We start from the raw sequence: 23,893 nt of genomic DNA, 5'->3' as shown, positions 1-23,893 counted from the left end.
GGAAGAGAGAGGAAGAGAGAGGAAGAGAGAGGAAGAGAGGAGGAGGAGAGAGAAAGAGAGGAGGAGGAGGGAGGAAGAGAGGAGGAGGAGGGAGGAAGAGGGGAGGAGGAGAGAGGAAGAGAGGAGGAGGAGGGAGGAAGAGAGGAGGAGGAGAGAGGAAGAGAGGAGGACGACATCAGGGATGTTGCCCTGAGATGGAGGATGTGTGGTGATGCACGACTCCACACAGGCAACATCTCTCTCGATCCCATGAGCATCATCAAGTCGGCAGGAGGCTGAAGGATTTGCAGTTTCTCCTCCATCAGCAACATCCTCATCATCAAAACACCATGAAGAAGATGAGAGGCAGAATTCATCTGTGCTGTGACCACATGTGAAACTAATGCTGCAGCTTTCCCTCTTTCTCCTAATCACACTGGACAAGCACCTACCGACTAAGTGGGCTGGAGGTTTTGTTCTGTATTGAACATGGAAACTACTCCACCACAGATAGTTCACTTTTCATCCATGGAACCTCCTTCCCTCTCAAACCGCTGCATTAATAATGGATTCAGCCTTGTATAGGAGCTTGTAGGCAAAACATACTCCTTCCATATTATTAATTCAGGTACAAGGACGAGTTTGCTGACAAGTGCGTGAACGCTAATATTTCAAATGCGATGCCCGTAGGAGACGGAGGAGGCCAATGAGAGCAAATCATGTGTAATAATAAACCTTTGTTTCCCAGAGCAGCGGGGGAAGAGAGCTCCGCCGCCCAGCCGCCCAGCGGAGGAGCATCAACAACGCTCGACTGGGCTTTCAGGAGGAACCTCAACTCCTGGCAGCTCGCTACCTGGAGAAGGTGGAGAAGAAAACTCCTGGATGGAGGCTGTTGTATAACCTCTGAATATATGGATCCATGCAAGAAGCACACAAACACATACACACACACACAAACAGTTTGTGACACACACACACACACACACCAACTACCTCGCCAATTACACATCATTAAAATGCGATGTGGCTGTGCCTTTGCCTGTAGCCGGAGAACTGAGAGCCACGCCCGATTGTGTATTCAGAAACACAAATGCACTTATTTAGGGTTTTAAAAACCGGCCTTGAATGCAACAAGAAGTTGACATCAGTATACAAATTCTAGCCTTTGAGCAAGAATGGGCACAAACCTAGAAAGAGAGCCGTCCTCTTCAATTCATCAGCTAACTGTTTTTCTTCAAGATTCATGAATTATTCGAATTTCATTAAAATCTGAAAAAATGTTCTTGCAATGTTCAAAAAAGGGATAACAAATTTTCTGGTCCATGTCTCATCCCCCCCACCAGTAGTTTTAAGGAATCCTGCTGAAAACAGACTCTTAAAAACATTCAGAAAAATAAACTCCCAACAATCGTATATATATTCAAACATTATTTTATAATCAAAAATATCATCCAAGCATTTACAGTGTATAACAACAAATGATCCTATGCAACTGTTAACAGCCTTTACAGGAAATGAAGAAATATATCCATTTTTTGATCTATGATACAAACCAGCAACAGCGAAAAGAGGAGAGGGAATCGGCCGAAGGGTTTCGGAGGTTTCAAGTGTCGAGTTCGACCCGGATGAGCCGCCCCGGTTAGCCCTGTGGTCCCGGCCCCACGCTGACACCACACAGAGCCAATCACAGGCCCAGGAGAGCACAACGCCCCGCCCCTGTGGGTGAGGGCGCCAGAATCATCCAGTTACTGTGGCACTCGCTGCTCTTCTGCAACTCCTGCTGAGTCGCTAGTTCTAAAAATGATTTCCACTTAGCGACGTAAAGTTCAAACTCATAAAGTCTTTGTCGCTATGATTGGATGTCAACACTCCGGGTGTGTTTATAAGTCTCTTCCGCCGAGTCCCTGAAGTGCTCCGCAACATTCCTGTCCGATCTGAGACCTGCGCTCAGTCCGATGTGTCCATGTACAAACAGGACCAGTCCACAGACTTTGATATCTGGGGGCTGCATATTGTTTCCTTCACATCTCGCCAGAGTCTCCGCGTCTCGTCGTCCGCTCCGCGTCCCAGAAGTGTCACCGGCAGCGGCTATGTGCTCTTGATGCCTTGGAAGCCGCAGAAGCTCCAGCGTTTCTCCAGACTGGCCCCGACCCCCGTCAGCTCCTGTCTGAAGGTGCAGGGCAGCCGAGACAGAAGAGCCTCCACCTCGCTGGGGTTGATCTGCACAGACACACAACAGAGAAACATCCACGACCATTAAAACGGATTTGTCTGTTATTCCTGTTCTCTGGTGGAAATAAGAGCTCACTAGTAATAAGAGAATGTAAATGTGTCACAATAATTATTATGATTGACAGTCCACGATACACAATACAGACAGTTTCTATCACGAGATGGAGTAACTAGTGTTGTAGCTTTTGTTTGATAACAAAGAAACTGAACCAGAGAATCTCTCTTCAAACCGCAGAGCTCTGGTGGTTTGGTCTTCAGGGTAAGTTGAACTTTATCAGTCAGATAAGGTGCGAAGACGCCATGTTGCCGTTTTTATCTTTGATTTTAGGACAAAAGTGCAGACTGCCGATGGACTGTTCCATTCAATTAAAATCCTCCTTAAATTCAGTCCGGTCCTCCAGGGATCTGGTTTGGGTCCCTATTAAAATCATGTCATTACTATAAGTTCCCACCAGTGGGAATCTTGTTCAGACATAGAGCAGTCGATCACTGAGCCTGAGCAGCAGCAGCGTTAGTTTCCTCAAAGCTGCTGCTGCTAGGAAACTTATAGGGGAACTATAAATCTGGATTAAGAACTGTCTCAGCAATCTGGAGAAGTGGACAAAGGATCAGATCTGGAGATCAGATCTTTTATTGCCGGACTATGAAGGATCATTCTGGCTTTTTTCTCTTCCAAGAAATAGAAATGTGCTTTATTTTGCTCTTGAAAAGAAATCTATTAACATCTACACTGTGAAGATTCTCAGTCATCCAGGTCATGGGTATTCAGGGAAGGTTTAAGCAATGGCAGACGGCCTCAGTTGTAGTACAAAAGTACATTTCACCTCTGATCCAAGAGGCTTCTTCAGTTTCACCTCTGGCGCAGTCAGGTGATCTGAATCTAATGTGGACGGAGCTGAATGTCTGCTCTTAAACTCCAGCTACTGTAAACTCCCTGTGAGTGTGAGCCATCAAAAATAATGGCCTCCACTAAAATAAGCTGTTGACTGGTCGGCCCTGTTTCAAAGACGCTGCGCAGAGAAGCATGGAACTCTCACATGTGTGGAGATGATCCTGTTGGTCACAAGTTGCCTCCACTCAGAGGAGGGCGAAAGTGGAAAGTGAACATGTTTTAATATGACCGTAAGGAAAGTTGGAAGTTGCTCGGAGTCAATTTATAGTTTTGTTTCGTGGCCGTAATTCAGTTTCATAAATGGACTCCGCTCTCTAGTGTTTAATGCAGGGAAACACATTTCTTTAATGACCTCAGCTACGGGAGAAAGGAAATTTTTGTCTGTCTTTTAGTTTGGGTTCGGTTTAGCATCTGGAGAAATATAGGGGACAAATAAGTTTGCTTTAAGATTTGCTGTTAAAGCACATGGTTTATGTCGATAACATTACTGTCATTGTATCCTATATTATGGACACCTACAAATAATTTAATGTCTGGGAATGTAATTATAATCTCTCTTTAACATTATTGAAATTCAAAACTGTCTGAACAAGTTTACATTTAACTTCACAGTATAATTACAAAGTTGTATTATCGTCAATGTCAACCAACAGAAGCAAATGGAAAAGCCTTTGAGCTAATGCGTTTTTTTTATGCTAACAAAGTAAATACGATTTGACCGAAATCCACCATAAAAGTACTTCACAACATACGAGGAGGAAGATTCCAGATGGAAAAATAACAGAGTGGAGGCGTGTCCCATCCAGCAGAGATCACCGAGGTTGTTGTGGGATTAAATACACATCTGGTTGACTTGCATACGGACTCAGAGATATGTGGAAACGAGGCGTTGCCTTTCATTGAGGCCTGTCCTATCTGATTTCTACTACTACACACATATACAGTGTTGTTATACAAATATGTAATATGTATATAGGATTCTTTCTCTCTCCACTAGGTCCCAAGGAATTTAACTCACACTCAGATCGCTCACTCCGCTGCAATCAGAGAATCGCGGTGTGAGTAGATTCATGTCGACAGCCCAGCGGCCACCGGACTGAGTGTAATCTGTCTCCCACCACTCGTGAGCGCTCAGGATCATCACTCGATTGAAATCCTGAGGTGACAGGAGGAGAGACGCACACTGTACGCGCTGCTGTCGACAAACCGGCACAGTGACTCGCATCGATGAGTAGACTGTTCCAGAAGAAGCTCGGTGCCGATGTCAGGATGCATTGAGGTCCATCGCGGAGGAATTCATTATCATTACACACAATGGAGCCGTGTTTGGAGCCACCAGATAAGCAGAGACGACCGAGGCTTGTTGTTGAGGAGTCTAGCCAATGATATTGACAAAACTCTGTGGGCTGCTTGATGTGTGTGGTGGAGAGTGTCGTGGGAACAGATGCACGGGCAAACTCAGACGCACCGAACAGACAAGCGGGGGTGTACACACACGCACACACACACTAGAAAGAAACACTTAAAAAGGCATGAGAGGAGACAGTCACTCTCTATTCTCTGTGTGAGAATGAGTAAGGGTATTGATGAGCACATGGTAGGGTTGTTAAAGAGAACCGTAATTTCTTTGGGGGGCAACCTCGTGGAAGTGTAGAGATAAAGTTTGGCAGATACAAAATTAATTCTTCCACATAATGAGTAAGTTAAGAAAAGCCTGAAATATGACGCCAGAATTTTTAAGTGTCTTCTGTTTGGTCAGCGAATGTAACTGTAAAACGAGCGGAGACATCTGCCATGTCTCCCGAATGACGTCCAGTCTGGGGCGTTCGCCAGAAAAGGACTATTAATCTTTGAGGAGATGACATTGAGCGTTGGCATTTTGAGAATGAACTCGTGATTCCTCCTCGGAAAAGATGGGGATGAAAGAGCTGCTGTTTGCCAGACAGAGTAGAGAGTGAGGGCGTCTGTGGGGGGAGGCTGGTGTTTGGCTCCAGGTGCCAGGACGAGGGATCTAGTTTTAATATGTCCCATTATCAGGGGAAATCACACAACTAGTCTCATGCAGCCAGACAAATATAGCCGTGACATTTCAGGCCAGAAAAGAAAGAAAACGTCAAAGTTTAACTTGAATCAGTACAGATTTTTGAGGTATCTGGGATTCTGCATCTAGCAAATGTATAATTAGGGATAATTATGATGAAGTGTGAGTGCGACTGTTGTATTTGTTTTTCTGGGCGAATGTTTCCTCTGCTGAGCTGAGATCGAGGAAGAAGAGCTCAATAGCATTTAATCAAATCCAAATCTAGTAACGGGAAAACAATCCTTGTGTTTCGAATAATTATTTTTCCACAGCCGAGTTGCTTAACTTTGAGGACTAAACAGTTTACTCCTGGTCACTCGAAACAATTCTGCAGAGAGCACATTGACCTGTTTCATTTGGGCCGTTACAGATTTATCATTAAAACCCCAACAGTGATTTCTGTCATTAAAACCAGCAACAGTCGGCTAAAGAAAGGCTGCTACCTAAATGTTGCCACAGCTCTCGGCTTATAAGACAGAGTGGAGTGAGATAAAAGCCGTAAGAAATTCATTAGTGTCAGAACTTAATTAGAGTGTAACTTCACTGACTGAGAGCTAGGGCCAGAACGGAGCCGATCCCTGGTGAAGTCTCTTAAACGAGTTGTTTAACCAACAAAACATCTGAGTACAGACCTCATAAATATCACTGAAATGTTAAGTAAATGCAAATAAAATGTATTTATACAACTATACAACAATGCAGTTTGGATATGCATGACGTCAGACCATTTGCAGTGAATGAGCAGTGTCTTGGTTGAAGCCTCCGATGCAGAAGTGTGAGTGCAGCATTACAGATCAGTGATCAGTGCATTCTTTCTATGACTGTGTTTGTATTTGATGACAGCCTTCATCCTCAGGGGCAGAGAGAGCCATGATGCTCTGTCATTCTTCACAAATGTTTCTTTTTCAGCCGCTCTTTGCTGGAGGGGGTCTGGTTGCTGCTCTCCCTGTTCCTCTTTAAAACAATCCACAGGTTCTCTAATAGGTTCAAGTCTGGGAGACATAGTTTGGTCAGGTCATTGCTTTAACTTTTTTCTTCTTTAAAAACTCTTGGGATCATTGTTGTGTTGGAAAAGTCCTCTCCTGTAAGGATTCATGACACGGAGGGACATTGAGTATTTGGTAATACGAGCGATCATAGTGTCTGTAGTGGTCGTGGCCGTGTCCACGCCAAACATATCAAGCCCCATCTGATCCAAATAAATGTATTCTGGTTTCATTTGACCGAACACTGTAACAAGAAGCTTTACTGCCAACATTTAAAAGGCTTCTTTTCATGTTCTCTGGCAGAATTCAATCTTTCAGTTTTGTGCCATATTTTGTGCGATGGTTGTCTTCTTGGACGCCCTTTGTAGACCTGACGCTGTGTCCTTGACGCAGTCTGATCAGTCACCGAAACAGATTTCAACAGACGAATCTGAGGCCAAGTTAGAAGCACTTAACCATCTGTTTTTCTACACAAGGTCGTGTGAATAGAACATCGCTGCGTGGAGTTACTGCGTCTTCTGTTATTGGTCGTATGGCTCGGCCTCTATCTCCAAACCACCACTGAAAATGTGTTTCAGCTTATGTTCAGCAGCTCACTGAGGTGCTAGCATCTGAAGGAAGTCTCACAATCTGCTTTCTGCATTGAGGTTGTACCTGGGGCCCTAATAACTAATATATCTAACGCACTGTTTTCTTTTAATTTATACATACGATAAAAACCTACATTTTCAGAGGTTTAAAAAACAAACAAACATAAAAGTATGTTTACACCAAAGCTCCTGTCCTTTCTCTCCGTTTGATGACTCATCCTCCCATCAGGGCGTTTCACTCATTTTGCGTCCAATGACAAAGGCTTGATAAAGTTTCCAGCCCCTCCCTGTGGCTGACAGTCACAGACCCCAGCAGAGGGGCCGACGCTGCCTGATTCAGCGTTTCCGTTTCCATTTGTGTCCTCGGTCATAAGTGAAGGTGGTGGAGAGGAGTCCTCCAAAGCAGAGAGCAACACTAACAAACAGTTCTGAGCTGAGCACACTCACTTCTGTAGGTTACTGTAAAGACCAATGAATACCCTCAAACATTCCCTCCATGGGTTTCTATCTTTACCGGAAACACGTAACTTTTTGTCTTATTTCAAAGTGGTGTTCTCAGTTCGCTTGAATATGACGCTCTTCTTCTCTTTCTTGCGTTAGTTTGATGAGAAGATCTTTACCAATTTGCAAAATACCAAATTATTCCTTGCAAGTGCTTCAGCCTTCGATCAAAGAGCTCTTCTGCAAAAATAATCAATTTCTATGGAACGGGCTGGAAAAGCATTAAGGAGCTCTGCTTGCGTCGAGGGGCTCCGTCTCATCTGCACAGGACGACTCTGGCACACGACTAGCCCATATGTCGACACTCTGCGGGGAGTTAGTGAGGGGGGGGGAGCTGACACTGTGACTGCATGGGTGCACGTAATCGAGAGTGATGCTGAAGACCTGCTCAGCTAATCAACTGCACTGTGGAGGTTTGGATTGGTTACCTTGGTGTCCAGGCGCTGCAGGTAGGAGCAGATGTACTCGATGCTGGCTCCGAACGGGTGAACGTGCAGGAACGTCGATATGATCCCTGAAGAAGAAACACACAGGAAAAAAACATGAAGAGTTATTATTGCAAAGACGAGTCACACACTTCCAGTTCCTGTCACCTGTCAGACATCAACAAAGGATGTTCCCAGAGCTGCTTTATCTGACTCCTTCTCCTCTGACTGAGTGTAACACCGTCCTCGAGTGGCTTCTCCCCGAGTCCCAGTGCTGTTAAGAGCCTCTTGTATATTGTGGCTCCAGATTAGAGGGAGTGTTTAATGACGGCTTTGATGCCGTTGTCTCTCATCAAAGCCGCACTCTCCCCCAGCTCAAACAAACATCTGCTATCAGCTCGCAGACGGGGCCAGGAGAGAGATAATCCTCCACCTATGCTTACTAATAACCACCTATAGAGCGTTGAGGGACCGACAGCTGAAACAAACACACACAGTGTTACAACCACCAGGCCTTCCATTGGCTCAAACACCAAAAGCAACAATAAGACGACAACTGGAGATGTTTTAGAGGAAAATACCCTAAGACGTCACCTGTGAGAGGTCAGTCCACACGTGAACAGAGACCATGAGCTCACCTGGAGTCCAGATATCACACCAAGCTGATTTATTTGCATGAATTCACCCACAGCAGGGGTCTCCCTTCCTGTGCTGTTCTGCCGTAAAGAACCAATGACCCGCTCACAGACAGGCACTTAACTCCAGCCATGTTTTTGACATTTTCCAGAACGTTTCCTGCCAGTCCCCTAGTAAAATGTCAGACTGAGCACATGTGAGAACACAGCAGGAAAATTCACCATGAGCGATTTTGCGTGTTGATGTTTCTAACACACGACAAACCTGAAACAGGAAGAAACTAAAACAATACAAATATCTCAGGATGGAAAAGTAGAACACGTCGAAAATGTCAAAAAATATGTCGATGAGATTCAGGAGCCCCTCGCCCCTCGCTTTAATGTTTTCCTGTTGTTGTGAACCTGGACAGTCTCTCTGAGTTTATGTGAGTTTCAGAGCATCACAGCTTCATTACAATTAAATATAATTATATATTTCAGAAGACAATAATCTACAGACTCCTCTTCATTTTTTATCAAGTGTGAAAATACAATTTTCCTGAATCTGATGGAAATCCCACGTTTATTACTCCTCTGTGACTTTTAAATGTGCAGATCATTCTCAACATCGGTAGATGAGATTCCCCTTCAAATGTGATATATACAATAACTATGTTTTATGTAACAATATCGTGGAAGTCGTTCTGTGTTTGCTGTGATCTGATCATATCTGTTTTGGTAGCTGGTCATGTGTGAGCAGTTATCCTCATCTGTACAACTAACTGCCATCTCTGCACTGACTACACAGATATCACAAAACAATCCCTGGATAAAGATGAGTGAAGTGGTCGGATGGCAGTGCGGCCGTTTGGAACAGGTAGAAACACTTTGGCCTTTTGATCTGCTCAGATGACTGGTTGCACCATGTTGTGCGTTTGAGGTCAACTGGCAAATGAAAATGTATTTCATTTCCATTTCGTTCTTTTGTTGTGCATACTCCCAAAACCTGCAGCTCCTACAAACCACACCGCAGAGAAAACAGAGGAAATCTTTTGTTTTGCTTTCATGTACTTTCTATGACAGTTGGGAATTTCACAGGTAAAAAAAGCAATAGTCCAGAGTTGTGTGAACTCACCCACTAGCAGCGCTTCCCTCTCCGAGTGGACGGGACTCGGTGGATTCCTCTCCGTCGGACCTTCCTTCTCCTGACTGCACGACACCACGGTCGATGCGGTCGCTTCCTACGCAGCCACAGACACACACACAAACAGACAGCGAGTTACTTTAAGTGAATCTGCAAGCAGCCACGGTTTGACTGAGGCTGACGGGAAGTAAACAAGCTTATATTTAAAGCTGATGCATGGCTCGCAATGAAAAGACAATCACACACAAATAAGTGGAATGATCAGAAAGTTTCAGCGCCAACACATCAGTGCGGCGAGACAATGAGGATGAGGATAATGAGGCGAGGGAGAAGATTCAGCCAGCAGCTATAATTCTGATAGAGGATTGAAATGTACAGAGCACACACACACAAACAAACACACACAAACACACACACACACAGAGGGCGTAGAGACGAGTGTGAGACAAACAAACAGAGGAGACTTGGAAGGCACATGACCAAGCTGTGTGTCTCAGATCTCTGGCAGGTGGCAGAGTAAAGCCGGGGGAATGACAGAGGACTTTTTGTCCGTTTGTTGTCCTACTTTGTGTTGGGTGCACCGGCTCCACTGATGGTGTGGGATGCCTGGTGGCCTTTTTCCTGTTTTTAATCTATCAATAACACCCTGCGAGTGGGTGTCAGTTTGTGGGCGTGCAAACATATGCAAGCCATTCAGACTTTATGCCTCCTTTATTTCCGAGCCCAGTCGTGGCCGGGTGATTTATACGGTGACAAATGCACTTGCGGTGAACCGGCCGGGACTTGTTATGATCCGTCCCGTCTCTGGAGGAGGTTAGTGTGGCAAGTCAGGGGAGGATGAAGAAGAAGAGGAGGAAGAAGAGGAGAGGGTGAGGACACAAACAATATCACTTACACTGGTTTGATTAGTGCTCTCCTCCACGCCTCTGTCGTCCTGCTTCGCCTTCTCCAGCTGCGGCACATTAGAAACACATGAGGGATAAGCCAGTGAGAAACAAGCTCAGAGCTGATGTAGTGGGGGTGTGAGGCTGTGCAGAGTGTGGTGTGCAAACACAGACAAACACAAGTGTTGTTTACTCTTAGAATAATGACCAGAAACGTGGTGAATTTGAACAAATAAGACACGGAGCTTCCATATGGATGCAATCAACTCTTCTTAAGGCAAAAGATTCGGCTTTTAAATCTGCAACAATGGACGACTTTGTGGATTATGAGGCCTTGGAAATGTATCTGCTGAAAAAATAACTGAATCAACAGCAACTCCATCAACAGTAACTTGCCCCTCAAAGAGAAATAGGACGATTTTCTGCCTCTCCTTGTTTTAAAGTCATCTCTTGAACACCTTTGGTTTTTCTGAACAAAAATAACTTGTCTGAAAACGTGACCTTGGACTCTGAAGAGATAAAATACAGAGCTAAACTGTAATTAGACCAAATGATTGATTCTGAATCTACCACTTCTACACTTGAACAAGTGAGTGCTTATTAGTCCTCACTAAGCTGCTGTCAGACTTGTAATGAAGTTCATTTTCCTGAGAGGCAAAATGTCAATGTCAGACATTTTTTAGATCTTTGCCAGCTGCCAGATGAAACGAGGCTAAGAGGGCTAAGAAGTGATGACGTTTCAGACCCTGGACATATTCACAACTGAAAGTAAGAGTAGCCATACATGTAGAAGATGCTGACTAAGATATCAACATGAAAAGAAAAATGACATTTGAGAGGCCTTGACGATGACAGTGTTCATGTGCTGTGAACAAAACATGATTTCAACAGAGGGGATGTACAGTATATACGCCATGTTCTGCAATTAGTCAAGCTGATCGCCCTCTGCTGGGGCAAAAGAAAAACTACTTCAGTTGATTCTTTTGGTTTTGAAGCATTAAACTTCAAATTAAAAACTTCTAAATCGTTTCACTGGTGTAACTTGGGTTGAGCGGGTACAAGCTCATTCGGTTTTCAGTTAGCCAAGAAAGTATTCTATTCACTATTCGCAGTGCAGCCAAATGGGCAGAGGTGGATAAAACTAGCTCCTATCGTCTTTGCTGTTGTTGTTCGGTCAGTTTGGCTGAATCTTGACTGGCCATGTGTTGACAGCATCATCACTGGTTTGTGCTGAGATGATGATTTTGTGTTTGTTGCCTGAGCGTTTGAGGCTTTTTGTTTTTCCTGTACATGAGCTCTAAGCTTCTCAGGGTTTTGTGCTCTGAAAACTCTTCACTCACTCAGACTCAGAGCCCAACAGAATTCAGAATTCAATGGTCCCATAATTACCACTTGTGCCTGAAGAGGCTGCTGCTTAGCACAAGTCACACAGCCTTGCTTTTCAGACTGTAAATTTTGAATTAAAAAAAGGCCACTACAGTTTGCATATTTCATTTCATCCCAAATTCCAACAAAAGTTTGAAACCAACTTGTGCAAATGGAATGTCGTCCGCCTCGGTCTGAAAGCAAAAGTATTTCTGACCGGCCACAATCAAAGGTGAAAAGCCTCTTGTTAGTGAGGTTAACATTTTGCACTGTACACACAAAAAGCAACTGGGTGGAAAATTGGAGCTGATGTGAAAAGGTCAAATATTCCTAATGTCACACTTCTCCACACCAGCTCCTGCGCTACGTGGGCATGAATTTTGGCCACTTAGAGAAAGTTACAGCTATGTCTGGGAGGCAGGGAGTTTGATATACTGCAGTTTTTGGATTTTGGTTAAATCACACTGACGCCTGTAGCTTGTTATATATCATCACTCGTGTCCTCCAATAACTACACTGTAAAACATCGCATTGAATACAAGATTCTCCTTGTTAACTTTAATGCACCTCCGTACCTCACACCTCCTTTTTACCTACACACCTATTCAAACAGTCTTACTCTTCCATCCTCTGCACTCCTCCTCCTCCCATCCGCTTATCATCTCTGGGGTCTAGAGCCTTCACCTGTGCAGCCCCTCGTCTCTGAGACTCTTTTATCATTTTCAGTTTCTGCCCATCTTCAAATCCTGCCTCGAAACACAGCTTGTAGACTAATTATTATAATATAATGTCTTCTGTGGCTCTAAAGGATGATTCCCTGATGTCATCATTTCTGTGATCCTGCATCACACACTGTGGTATTGACTCAAAAAAACACATCAACGAAGCAGGAAGGGTAAAATACCAATGCTGTCCCCTTAGGTCCCTTTAATTAGAGACATAAACACTAGATAAATCAAAAATGAAAAACAATTGCTAGTGGCAGCAGTGAAATACACACGGATATAATGATAAAGGCGTTTGTTGCGAACATAATGGTAATAAAAAGGTTAATGGCTCCAATGACCTGCACTGAGTCGATGGGGTAATGTGTGGTGACAGCCTGGCGACAGCAGGGACACTGATTGGACCAGTGGAGGAGAACTGATGGCGTGGAGAAACCTCCAAAGTGAACAAATGACAAATCCACGTCTGCGTTACACGACGTCCGTGGTCGGCTTGTACGTCTCAGAGCAGAGAGACGCGCAGCAGCTCCCCACCTGGATCGAGAGCCTCTTGTTTGTGTTATTATCCAATTTAATAGGTGATTGAACCTGAGGCTCATTTTGATGACAGTCCTCCCTCTCATTACACCGAGCCAGAGGGAACATTAACAAACATTAGTGCTCGGATTCTGGGAATAAGGGACAACACCTGAAACATTAGCAAACACAACGTGTCAAACGGAGAAAAATTACACCTGAAGCTGTTTAATAAGATTGTTCTGCACTGAATTTAGCCGTGAAGCCTTGTAACCGTGCAGCGCAACACTAATCAATATGAGACGGAAGTTTGTTGGGGGAAAAACACGGGTCGGTGTGAGCAACACATTCAATCAAATAACAAATGTGATGAAGTGATGAAAGAATAATGTAGAGGGAGTGGCTTTTACAGAGGATGTGGCCTTTAACAGCTCGGAGGCGACACCAGTCTACAAGTAATATCTCCCCATCTGGTGATCCCATTATTACTCTGTGTGCATGGTGAGATCAATATGATCGCTTAGTTTCTGCCGCTCTGTCAATCCAAACAAAATGACTGTGATGCCGGCGCAGACGAGGCCCAAAGGACAAACCGTTCAGGAGTGAGGGTAAAATAAAATCTCTGTTTCAGAGAAACGAGGAAACAACTGTGGTCATCTTAATGTTCAATCTGTTTCTACTCAGGGAATGAATGGATATCTTATTTCTTTTTTAAATGAGGGTGCAGTGAGAACTTGCTGCTCAGAGGACTGGACGGAAGAAAACCAGGAGATTGGAGATGACGTAAGACTGCAAATGGGGATCAAGAGGTAGAGCGGGTCGCCCTCTAACTAACAGGTCAGCGTCCTAAAACTAATAAATAAATATGGCAATATATTTAGGCTATATCGCGATGCACGATATATATATCTCGATATTTTGAAATCTCCTCCAAATCACTCTACAATTGTTAAATTCATAAAAGTCCAACACCTCAGAAGTAAATAAGAGAAGTTAGACGGATGAAAACAGCTACTTCTGTGAGAACTGATGAGCAAAGTTCTAAAACTGCTCGAATTATTGAGTCATTTTCTCAAACAAAAACCACTTATTACAGCAATCTCTTTCTTCACTGACAATTCATTTCTACATCGTCTCCCCTGGAATTCATCTTGAACTAATTTCTTTCTTATTAAAGTTTAAATTACAAAGTTTTCAATCTCAAACTAACAAAGTAACCCAGCAAAAAAAAAAAAAAACGTTTTTACAAAACAAAACACATTCGACTCTTCTGAGGAAACCCAGCAGGCCGGGGTGTGTGTTTTCTGTGGAACCCACCTGCATCAGGTGTGTGTTCTGCAGGTTCTCCAAACCGTCCTTCAGCGTCTGCACTTGGTTCTTCAGCTGCTGCTTGTCCTCCATGCTGTTCTCCAGCTCCACCTCCCGCTGTTTTAATTCGTCTCTCATTTTCAACAGTTGCTGCAAAAGATGGAAAAACAGTGAGCCACTAATGTAACAGTGAACTAAGTAACTGTGACGCCGCCGACCTCGTACACAAACAGCTTTGAAAGATGAAGAACAACTTGTCTGTTGTTTTATTAATATTTAGCATGTAATCCCTGCGTTTCAAAAAAACTATTCAACACTGAAATGAAGTGTCAAGATAAGACACTTTTATTCTTTTTTTCATCATGTACAGAATGTGTCCGAGGGGAGCAATTTTCCACATCTTTTAGAAAATTACATACTGTGCAAAGGTAAAATATCACAAGAGAATTAACACTCATTTGCGTTTTATTCTTGCTTTGGGTGATGTGAGAGCTGGCGTGGAGAAAGCTTTGATAGATAATTTGTCCTGTGAAGTTTATCTGCTAAACACAGATGAAACGATTCACCTCCTGCTGCGTTAATTTCAATGGAAAAAAGAAGAAGGGGCCCTGAGAGTCGCAGGCGCGTTTTTACAGCTGGGAGTTTTTACCTGCTCTGCTAGACTAGTTATTTTTTGGTTTATTACATTAACTTTATTCCACAAAAGAGGAAAACATGTTGTAAGTACATGCTGATAGGATTCCATTGCAATTTGTGTGACTGCGTGATACGACACACGGACCCTGCCAAGAAGAGGTTCCCAATTTCCTTGTCTTCCAGTTCATTTAATCCCTTCAATTTATCTTTTCATAAACACAGCATGGGAGATAGAAACTGGGAAGAGATGTCTGCAGGCAGCGTGATAATTTCATTAAATCAAAACTATGACAATTTTTTTTTTATACATATTTTCACAACTGAATAAGAAGCAACTTTTGAGAATGAAAACTGATGAAATGTATTTCATTTTTAATCCACTGCTAGAAACTAGTGACAGACGGACAAGCTGCTGATTGGTCAAACAGTTTCTTAAACTGCCCAAGGTATCTCTTGTTCAAAAGTGAGAGACAAGAATAATTTGACTTTCTTGAAAGAAACAGATTCATTGGCCAAATTTATTTACTGAGAATCAGACAAGAGACAGGAGAACTATAACAATATGAAGCCAGCACGCAGACATTTAAATTTAAACTATTATAACTTTCAAGTGTGAATGTGAAGGTAACATTAACGTTACTTTCAGTCACGGTTAGTGTTACTATCAGGAGGAGTGAGTTCCAGGAATAATGGAGATGTTTCATCCAAACCATCCTCTATTGATGTTATGTGATGATACGGTGTCTCCTCTTTAACTAAACCAAGAGAATCAACAGTTTTTTATTGAACAAGTGAGTGAGTCCAGCTTCTGAGTAACAGCTTCAGGTAGCTGCAGCATAGAAGTCTGGATTCAAAAGAGGTGTTCTGTTCAAACAGGAAATGCTAACAGAAGTGACTGAGCAGAATAAGAGCTTCAGCCGAGGTGACTGTTAAGATGACGACAGCTGTGGCCTCAAAATACATAAAAATGTACATGTCAGTGGCTAAAACTAACAAAAATCTTGATGCTTTTAATAACAATGCTGCAATAAATTTATTGCAGCATTGTTATATTAAAACTAAGCCATTGAACTGTATTCTAGTGTATCGGTTCATATTTATTTCTTAATACCACACATTGAATGTGTAAAAGCTCATGGTATAACCAAGATCACAGTTGGTTATACCGACCGCTGAGATGGGTTTAATTTGAAAAGAGAAGACTGAAAACATTCTCTGACAGCATTGAGAAGCAAACGTGTATTGTAGGAAATTCAAGGCACACTTTCAAAAATACGACCAGAAATCCAATAGATTTTTATTCTCTTTCTTTGAATAAATGGGCTGAAATAGTTTTAATAACCTTGGGCTCGTTCCAAGAAGGATCTATGCACACTTTGAAACACGGCACACAAGCCTCCGATCTCAAGTAAAACCAATTCCAACTGCGACTAAGCTTTCCAATAACCACAGTAAATCTGAAAATATTATTTTTTAGTAGCGCTTCATAAAAGTCTAACAGCTGTTCCAGACATCTGTACTTTTCACGCCTGCTCCCAGATAGCTCTTACTTTTCTTTTAAAGTGCTGGGTGGGTCTCATGAATAAATGACAGCTGAGGTTTTCATTGTGCACGGGGAAATTCAACGGGTTAATCTGAGCAGCCCTGTTCTTAAAGAAACCTGGTGCCTCGCAGAAATGAATAGGAGATTAAACTCACTGTGGGATGAAAGACTGTGGAAGAGTATATCTCAGAGCCTGTGTAATATATTAGTAATACCTTCTGCATGCCTTGCAGAGCCTGCTGGAGGAAGCTGAGTTGCTGGGAGTGCGTGGTGTCCTCCTCGCTCCTCATCGGCTGGTTCTTGCCCTGCTCCTGTTTGAGCAGCTCCACCTCGTTCCTGTAGGCGTCCAGCTGGCAGCGCAGCGAGTCGTTCTCCTCCTTCAAGGCTTCTGCTTGGGACACACCTAGAAACATAGAGGAAAAGAACAGTATATAATATGCTCCTTCTTTATCTGTGGTCCTATTCAGACCTGGTATCAACATCCAAAATGAATCATGAATTTGATCCTCTTTTCCAATGTTCTCCCGACCTGGCTCTTCTGTGAAAATGTAAAAATTCTGTTTAACTGTGATATTTGCAGTCCTATGTGAATTGCTCCTTGTCCATTTGAGTTTCAGCGCAGCAACCCTAGGATCGTGAAGGGGTCCAGCATTATGCATTCAAATTCAAACTGTAATGTCAAAAATGTTGGAGCTCATTTTTACCTCATGCTCATTCAAAAAGGCCAAAAATGTTCTCTTGATAGATGTCTGCTGATAAAAATATCTCAGCTGTTTCCTCTGGGAAACGGTAATTCAGGCAAAGATCTTGTCTGTCCAAATTAGCAAAGTAGTAGGATGTGATAGGGTGAGAGCTGCACACATAACTGTTGAAATAAAATTATTTCTGTAACCAATGCTCTGAATTTGCTGCTGCTCTGATTTGACCCTTTTCTTCTTAGAAACAGTGGCTTCATCTCAGGAGTATTGTATTATTTATAGCCTCCCACAATCTTTTCAAAATTTCGAACTAAAAAGAGTACAAATTCTCAAGGTGCGATGTTGTCACGCCACCAGGAAACTGTCATTTGAATACTCCCCCCTCAGATAACAAAACACCTCCAGTATATTAACGCAGACCACTGAGAGCTCTGATAATCCACAGAGTTTTGTCCTAGAGCTCTTTACTGCTCATTTTGACCTGACCTATTGAGCAGAGAGAGGAGACATTGGGAGTTATTATTACATGAGACCTGCTCAGCTGCCACAGACGTCCAGTATTATCAGCTTGGCTCTCCCCCCTGTGGCCCTCGAGGGAAAGCTCTTAGGGAAAGTGCAATACACCGACTGGACTTGGGAGATAAGCCCCATCTTGTGCCAGTCTATGCGAGTGTGAGTGTGAGTGTGCATGAAAGCGTGTCTGGTTAGGTTTCGTGTGGGTGTTCACGAGTGCTGCCTGCAGTCTATCATGGAGGAGCATTGGCAGTGTTAATGAACTCCTGCTGGGAGAGTGTGTGTGCGTCCGCGCCGTGTTAGCGTGTCATTTTCTCCCTGCAAAATGAAGGTTCGAGGTGAGGAGAGTATTGATCCGAGAGCCTCATCAGCTCGGTGTGAGGAGATGTCAACCGCTTGGCCAGATTCTGAGCAATTCCCCTTCTGTTACATAACATCGACCTGCAGGTATCCGCACGCACAAGCGCACACACACATATGTGCACACACACACACACACACATATGTGCACACACACACAAACCTTTAGGTAACCAGTCTCACATCTGAGCAGTTTCCTTTGCTTTCTATTCTGTAAGAGTCAGACGCAGAACATCGATTGACTCTTCGACAGGCTGAAGTCATAACACAGGTGTGTTCAGCCGCGCAGGTTGATGTGTAAACATGCCCCTTTGCTTAAGGGTTAGGGAATAAAGGGGTGTAACTGTCGGCTTGTTAACACATTTACCAGAAGTGTCACATTAACACCCGTCACCTCAGCCAATGCTGCAGCATCCAGTGAGATGACAGGTCCTGAACAGCAATGCCAATGACTGATAGTTAAATAGCAAGTCTGCTATTTAGAGCAGCGGCTTTCAGGAGCTCAGGACTGTATTTACATACATTTGCATGCTGATTAGAGAAGCTGTCAAATTAGCAAATGGCAGAGATCACAGTGATTAACAGGAGAGAAGAAAAAGTACATGACAAACGCACAACACGGAGAGACGGCAAATAAACAACACAAGATGAGCGATAACGTGGCGCACGGCAGTGACGGTTGTAGCATGTTGCCTTGGTGACTGCTCCAGACGTATTACAGTGGGAGTTGAGAAGTTAGCAGCCCTGTTAGTTTGTGTTGCTTCAGCAAACACAGAGAGACTCCTCTGAGGGGAAAACACACGTTTATGGCACTTTAGTTGGACCCCAGTCTGAAATTAGACGGCAGCTGGCAGGTGTGGACAGACTCAAACTCAAACACACACACTAATGAGTTGTTGTGTGCACTCACAGGGCTGGTCTTGGGTGGATGTCGTTCAGCAGCTACTCTCAACGTCAAACCGGTAAAAGCCTGTTTGGTGTACGCATCTTCGTACAGTTCAAATGTTTTTACTTAATTTATGCGAAGCTGCAAAGCCGGTCGTCCGATTCTGACATTTAAGCAAAAAACACAGCTGTTCTCCCTTGGTTCTGAAACACCTCTCTGTTCATCCTCTGGAGATGTTGATCAGCGAACGTCGTTTTGACAGGAAGTGTTGAACTGGGAATGCGTTAACATACCCGAGTCCTCGGAGTCTTTGCTGTCAGGCATGTCTTCCATATCGTCATCCGACATCTCCATCTCCTCCTCTCGTCTGATGCCCATCAGCTGCTCGTTGTGCATGTTTCTAATCTCCTGAAAAACACAACAGAAAGACGGGCGGGTCAGATCTGCAGCATCTCATGGGGGGATGCACATTTTTACAGGTGCCAGGGTGAGTGGTATATTATCAGTGATGGACCTCTTTGATCCCACTGTTGTTGTTATGCATCAGGTGTAAGGGAAACTTAGATGAGTGCAGAACAAAGGAGTGTGGATGACTGAAGATGAAAAGGATGGTCTCACAGACGGGGCTCAATTCCTCCGGCTGGCAATAGGGCAGATGGCAGCACAAATTTTGTCAGACCCCACAGTTTTGTTCTTCCCTTTTCTTGTTACTTGGATAAAATGCAGCTTAGTGAGTATAAGACAAAGACGACCACTGCTCCAATTAAACACGTCAAAGCAGGAGCAGATCCAGGGGTGGGGCCAGGGGGCACCAGTCCCAACTGAAATCTGATTGGCCTCTAAAGTGCCCCTGTCCTGCCAGTAGTCTTATGAAAAAACAACTAGCAATGCATGGCTGTTGGACGTATAATTGGCCCCTCTGTAAATTGTGGCCCCTTTTCGGTCGCCCAATTTAGAAACATCCTCGATCCGCCACTGTGCCAAAGCCCTGTAACATCTAGGAACATCAGCATAAAGTATGAAAAAACCAACCTTCCCCGTTTCATTTCACCATCACAGAGAGACTTGCTAATGACTACATCTGTCGGGACATCAGGAACCAGAAGCAGGTTTCAAAACGGTTTAAAGATCAAGGACAACACAGTGAATTGGTTTGGCTGTAAACCAGACCGAACCCTTCGGGTCTGTGTTGAGAGAGAAGCAAAACAAACAATATCTTTGTGATACATTACAAAAATTACGCCAAACCGTGGCCATGCTCTCTGTGAGACTCTGTGCTCGTATGAGGTTTTTAAACACCATTCAGCTTTCATGTCCTGTGGAGAGTGGGTATTTGAGCTACAGTGGTGCACACGTGTCAGGAAAAAGTTCCAATACTGCAGGAGAGTAGAGGGCACAGTAAACTACGCTGATAACTCTCTTTTCTTTCAGAGGGTTGAAGGTATATTTAGCACTTTTCCAGTCTCATTCACATTCTTATATTAACGCTGAACTTTATCTGCAGTTCAATATCTTGCCTAAGGACAGTTCATACACTTTGGACTGGAAGAGCCAGGAATCGAACCACCGACCGTTTGGTTAGTGGACGACTCACTCTATCTTCTGAGCCACAGCCAATCACAAGAAAATATCCATGAAATGTGAGTAAACCGCCGGCTCAGAGATATGTAAACGTGGGTAGATTATGGAAACAAATAAATATGCTTTATTTGAACACAATATTTGTATTCAATTATTATTGTTCTCAAGTGTTTATTACCTTATTGAACTTTGCCAATTAACTACTCTACAATATACAGCATCAGAACTTTAACAAAGTGGACATAGGTTATGCAGAAAGAAATCGAAACACGACTGGGAGTGAGGCAATATCGTCTTTTGAGGATATACCTGTAAGTCCCATCTGCAAAATCAAAATTAGCCCATTTACTGTGTTCAGTTTCTAAAGTGGTTCATGTTGTGAGGTTATTTTCCTTCATTAAATGGGAGATTTTTACTTTAACACAAAGGATTTCCACCAATCACAGTCTGCCACTTCTCACGGTCAGTCGCATTAGGGTAGATTGAAAAGAACTTTTACATTTACAATGATAAATAACACAAGTCGAACAGATGGAGAATATAGTCACTCTACAATTTAAGTACACACTGACCAGTGGATGGAGATGTAGGTTTCCATCAATTCAATATTTATAACAACAGGCTGAGAAATGCACCTGAAAAAATCTAAAGGGACCAAAAAGATGTCCAAGAGTAAGTAAACTTCCCGCCATCTGTCAGCTGACGTTATCAGCCTGAGCCCATGGCGGAGGTCAAACAGGTCCTCTACACATGCACACGCGCGCACACACACACACACACACGCATAGACACGCAACCATATGGTGTTTGTGTGTGTGTGTGTAGGGGGCCAACCTGTGCACGCTAACACGTCAACTGCATACACACAAGCATAAGAACACTGATAGAGGGAGACAGCTGTTATCCGATTCTGCCCGGGAGCTGCAGCTTTTCAACACTGCTGCTTGTTCTTCTATATTTCACCTCCCGGCCGGAGAATCATACTGAATATACAATATGACTGAGAGAAACACTGGCTGTCTATTTGATGATAAACTTCCCCTGAGCAACTGCACTTACTTACCTATGCTCTTTACACTGGCCAGTGGCTGCCGGTCCTACACACTGCAGCCTCTGAGTCATGTCTACAGAATGTGATCGATGTGAGATCAGTGATCCTGAAATATTTTAACGGATCAATATTGGGTGAAATAACACAGATCAAAATCAGATTGTGTTATCGGTGCAGTCTGCTGTGTTTTACTTTCCTCCGCCTGCTGGTGTTTAAGAGCCGGGCTCTACATTGCAACATCAGGCCGCACAAACCAGTGAAAATAAGCAAATATGAGTGTGAAATAGTAGCGAGGGTGAAGCTGTCGGCTAAAAGTCAAGTGTAAAATTATCACAATAAGCTGAGGGCTACCGAACACTGTGGAGATGATTGGACCTGCAGTGTCAGGTGATCATTATCTGCTGGTTCTTCTCAACACATGAATCGTAATATAATATAAATTGTGTCTATGGGATGATCAAGACACACACACACACACAAACACACGCACACGCACACGCACACGCACACACACACACTTTAAAGTTTATTCTCACTGCCATTATAAAGTGTGAACCAGTTGGATGAGAAGACAAAAGAGACTACAGAGAGAGTTTGAACCACAGCATCATGTAAAAGATTTTCTTCACTGAAACATTTTTCTGAATGAGGACATTTTCGGCGGCCGAGTGTCCTCCCACAGTGGATTGCTGGTCATGCTGTACTCCCTGGTGTGTGCAGTGTTCACACAGAGGCTCTACAAAGGAAGTCTGAGATAAAATGGAAAGATCCCTGAGGCCTCTGCCATCCACAGTTCTTATATAGTGTATATATAAATATATATATACAAAGAGAGAGAGAGAGAGAGAGAGAGAAAGAGAAGAAAGCGATTCTCAGATGAGTGGATTCCTGAGAGACCCTCAAGGTCTGAGCAAGGAAAGACAACATCACAGAAGTGGTCTTTACCAACGTCACACAACCAGTTGTGTGCTCACTTTATTTGCATTTAAACATGCATCATTCAGCCTTCTACACACTCACTGAGTTCATGTTAAGAGGCTTAGACCTATTACAAGCATTAGTTCGTACAAACAGCTGCTGCAGTTTGAGGGTTAATGTTCAGATTATTTGGGACTATTTTCATGAAACTGCAAAAGCTGTGCATTTAGAGAAAAATGTTTTATTTCCTTTTCAACACCTACCTGTCAAGTTGCTACAGGTGCTTCTGCTGTGTGAGGTTCTTGTATTACTGTGTGTGTGAGAGTGTCTGTGTGTGACTGAATCAGACTCTAAATTAAACCGTGAGCTGTTTTTTTATTTTTTTATACAGAGGTTCAAAGACACTTACCAATCTGACATGATCATATATGTTCCATTAGACCCAGGACGACAACACACTCCAGACTCTCTGAGTGCCATATGAAAGCGAAGCCCTCACTAACCCCAGGCCTGTGCAGATCCTCTTCAGACAGCACTTAGAAATACCATGAACAGGTTGACTGAGGGTTTTTCAGAGACACGCCAGACCCTTTATTATTACACACAACCCGTCATCATGGTGATTAAAACTCCATTAGGCAGAGAAAATGGTGAGCAGATAGGGGATAGCAAAAATGCTGGCAGATTTGAAAATGAATAAGCTTTTATGTTTCATTTAGTTTAGAAAAAAAAAGAATAACATCTGCAGGTGCAGGGGGAGAAGGCTTGTGCAGATTTACCTGTGTCCCGGACCCCCTGTGATATGGAAAACTCACCCATCAGCTCGCATCCCTTCACCAGGGAAGGCAATGGTGGAGGAGGGGGAGGAGAGGGAAGGAGAGGGAAGGGGGGGGCGGGTGTCTTTGGGCCTGGGAGTGTCTGGAACTTACACTGGTGACCAGGCACCTGCTCTCCATGCTGGCTTCAACCAAAGTACTTACTATAAGGAGGAGTTTGTTCTTTTCACTTCTGATTTTTTTTCTTTCTCATTTGTGTCACTTAAAGTGTCAGAATGTGGCCTCTACTGTGAGCAGTCTAACAATCAGTGGAGAAATAAAGAGCCTTACAATGAGACAGGTGTAGAAGAAAAATTAAGGGGAAAAGTCTAATTTTCCATTGATCATGTGAACAACAGAGTGAAATCAAAGTGTACCAACCTCGGCTTGTTTGTGCCACATGTCCAGGTTCTTGCGCTGAGCTTTGGAGAAATGGTCCCATGCCTTTTGTTTGGAAGCAGCTTGGAATACAGACACAATCTGTTGAACTGTGGCGGGATGCAGGGAAGGACCAGAGACCATCCAGAGACAGAGAGAGAGAGAGACAGAGGGCAGGTGGGAAGGAGCAGAGGAGTGAGAAAGTGGAGTCAACTAGGGATGTTAAGAACTGTGTGTGTGTGTGTGTGTTTGTGTGTTTGTGGGTGTGCGCGT

The 23,893-nt window shown here is 43.6% G+C and overlaps 1 protein-coding gene across 3 annotated transcripts in view; it reads right to left on the bottom strand.

Annotated features, from left to right (window-relative positions):
• Positions 1-1,400: 1,400 nt before the first annotated feature.
• The window catches only part of enox2 (ecto-NOX disulfide-thiol exchanger 2), a 163,777-nt gene continuing 141,284 nt past the window's right edge, over positions 1,401-23,893 (bottom strand). For all 3 annotated transcript variants that reach the window (XM_062394409.1, XM_062394411.1, XM_062394410.1), the window contains 8 exons: positions 23,624-23,730; positions 19,171-19,285; positions 16,636-16,823; positions 14,251-14,391; positions 10,339-10,395; positions 9,435-9,540; positions 7,689-7,774; positions 1,401-2,199 (listed from right to left, as the gene is read on the bottom strand). In XM_062394409.1, coding sequence (XP_062250393.1) covers positions 2,068-2,199; positions 7,689-7,774; positions 9,435-9,540; positions 10,339-10,395; positions 14,251-14,391; positions 16,636-16,823; positions 19,171-19,285; positions 23,624-23,730 — 932 coding nt within the window. In that variant the 3' untranslated portion in view covers positions 1,401-2,067. The remainder of the gene's footprint in view (positions 2,200-7,688; positions 7,775-9,434; positions 9,541-10,338; positions 10,396-14,250; positions 14,392-16,635; positions 16,824-19,170; positions 19,286-23,623; positions 23,731-23,893) is intronic.

The sequence above is a fragment of the Platichthys flesus genome, chromosome 8 (assembly GCF_949316205.1).
Source record: "Platichthys flesus chromosome 8, fPlaFle2.1, whole genome shotgun sequence".
Classification (NCBI taxonomy): Eukaryota; Metazoa; Chordata; class Actinopteri; order Pleuronectiformes; family Pleuronectidae; genus Platichthys; species Platichthys flesus.
This window is presented reverse-complemented; position numbering and strand designations above follow the sequence as displayed.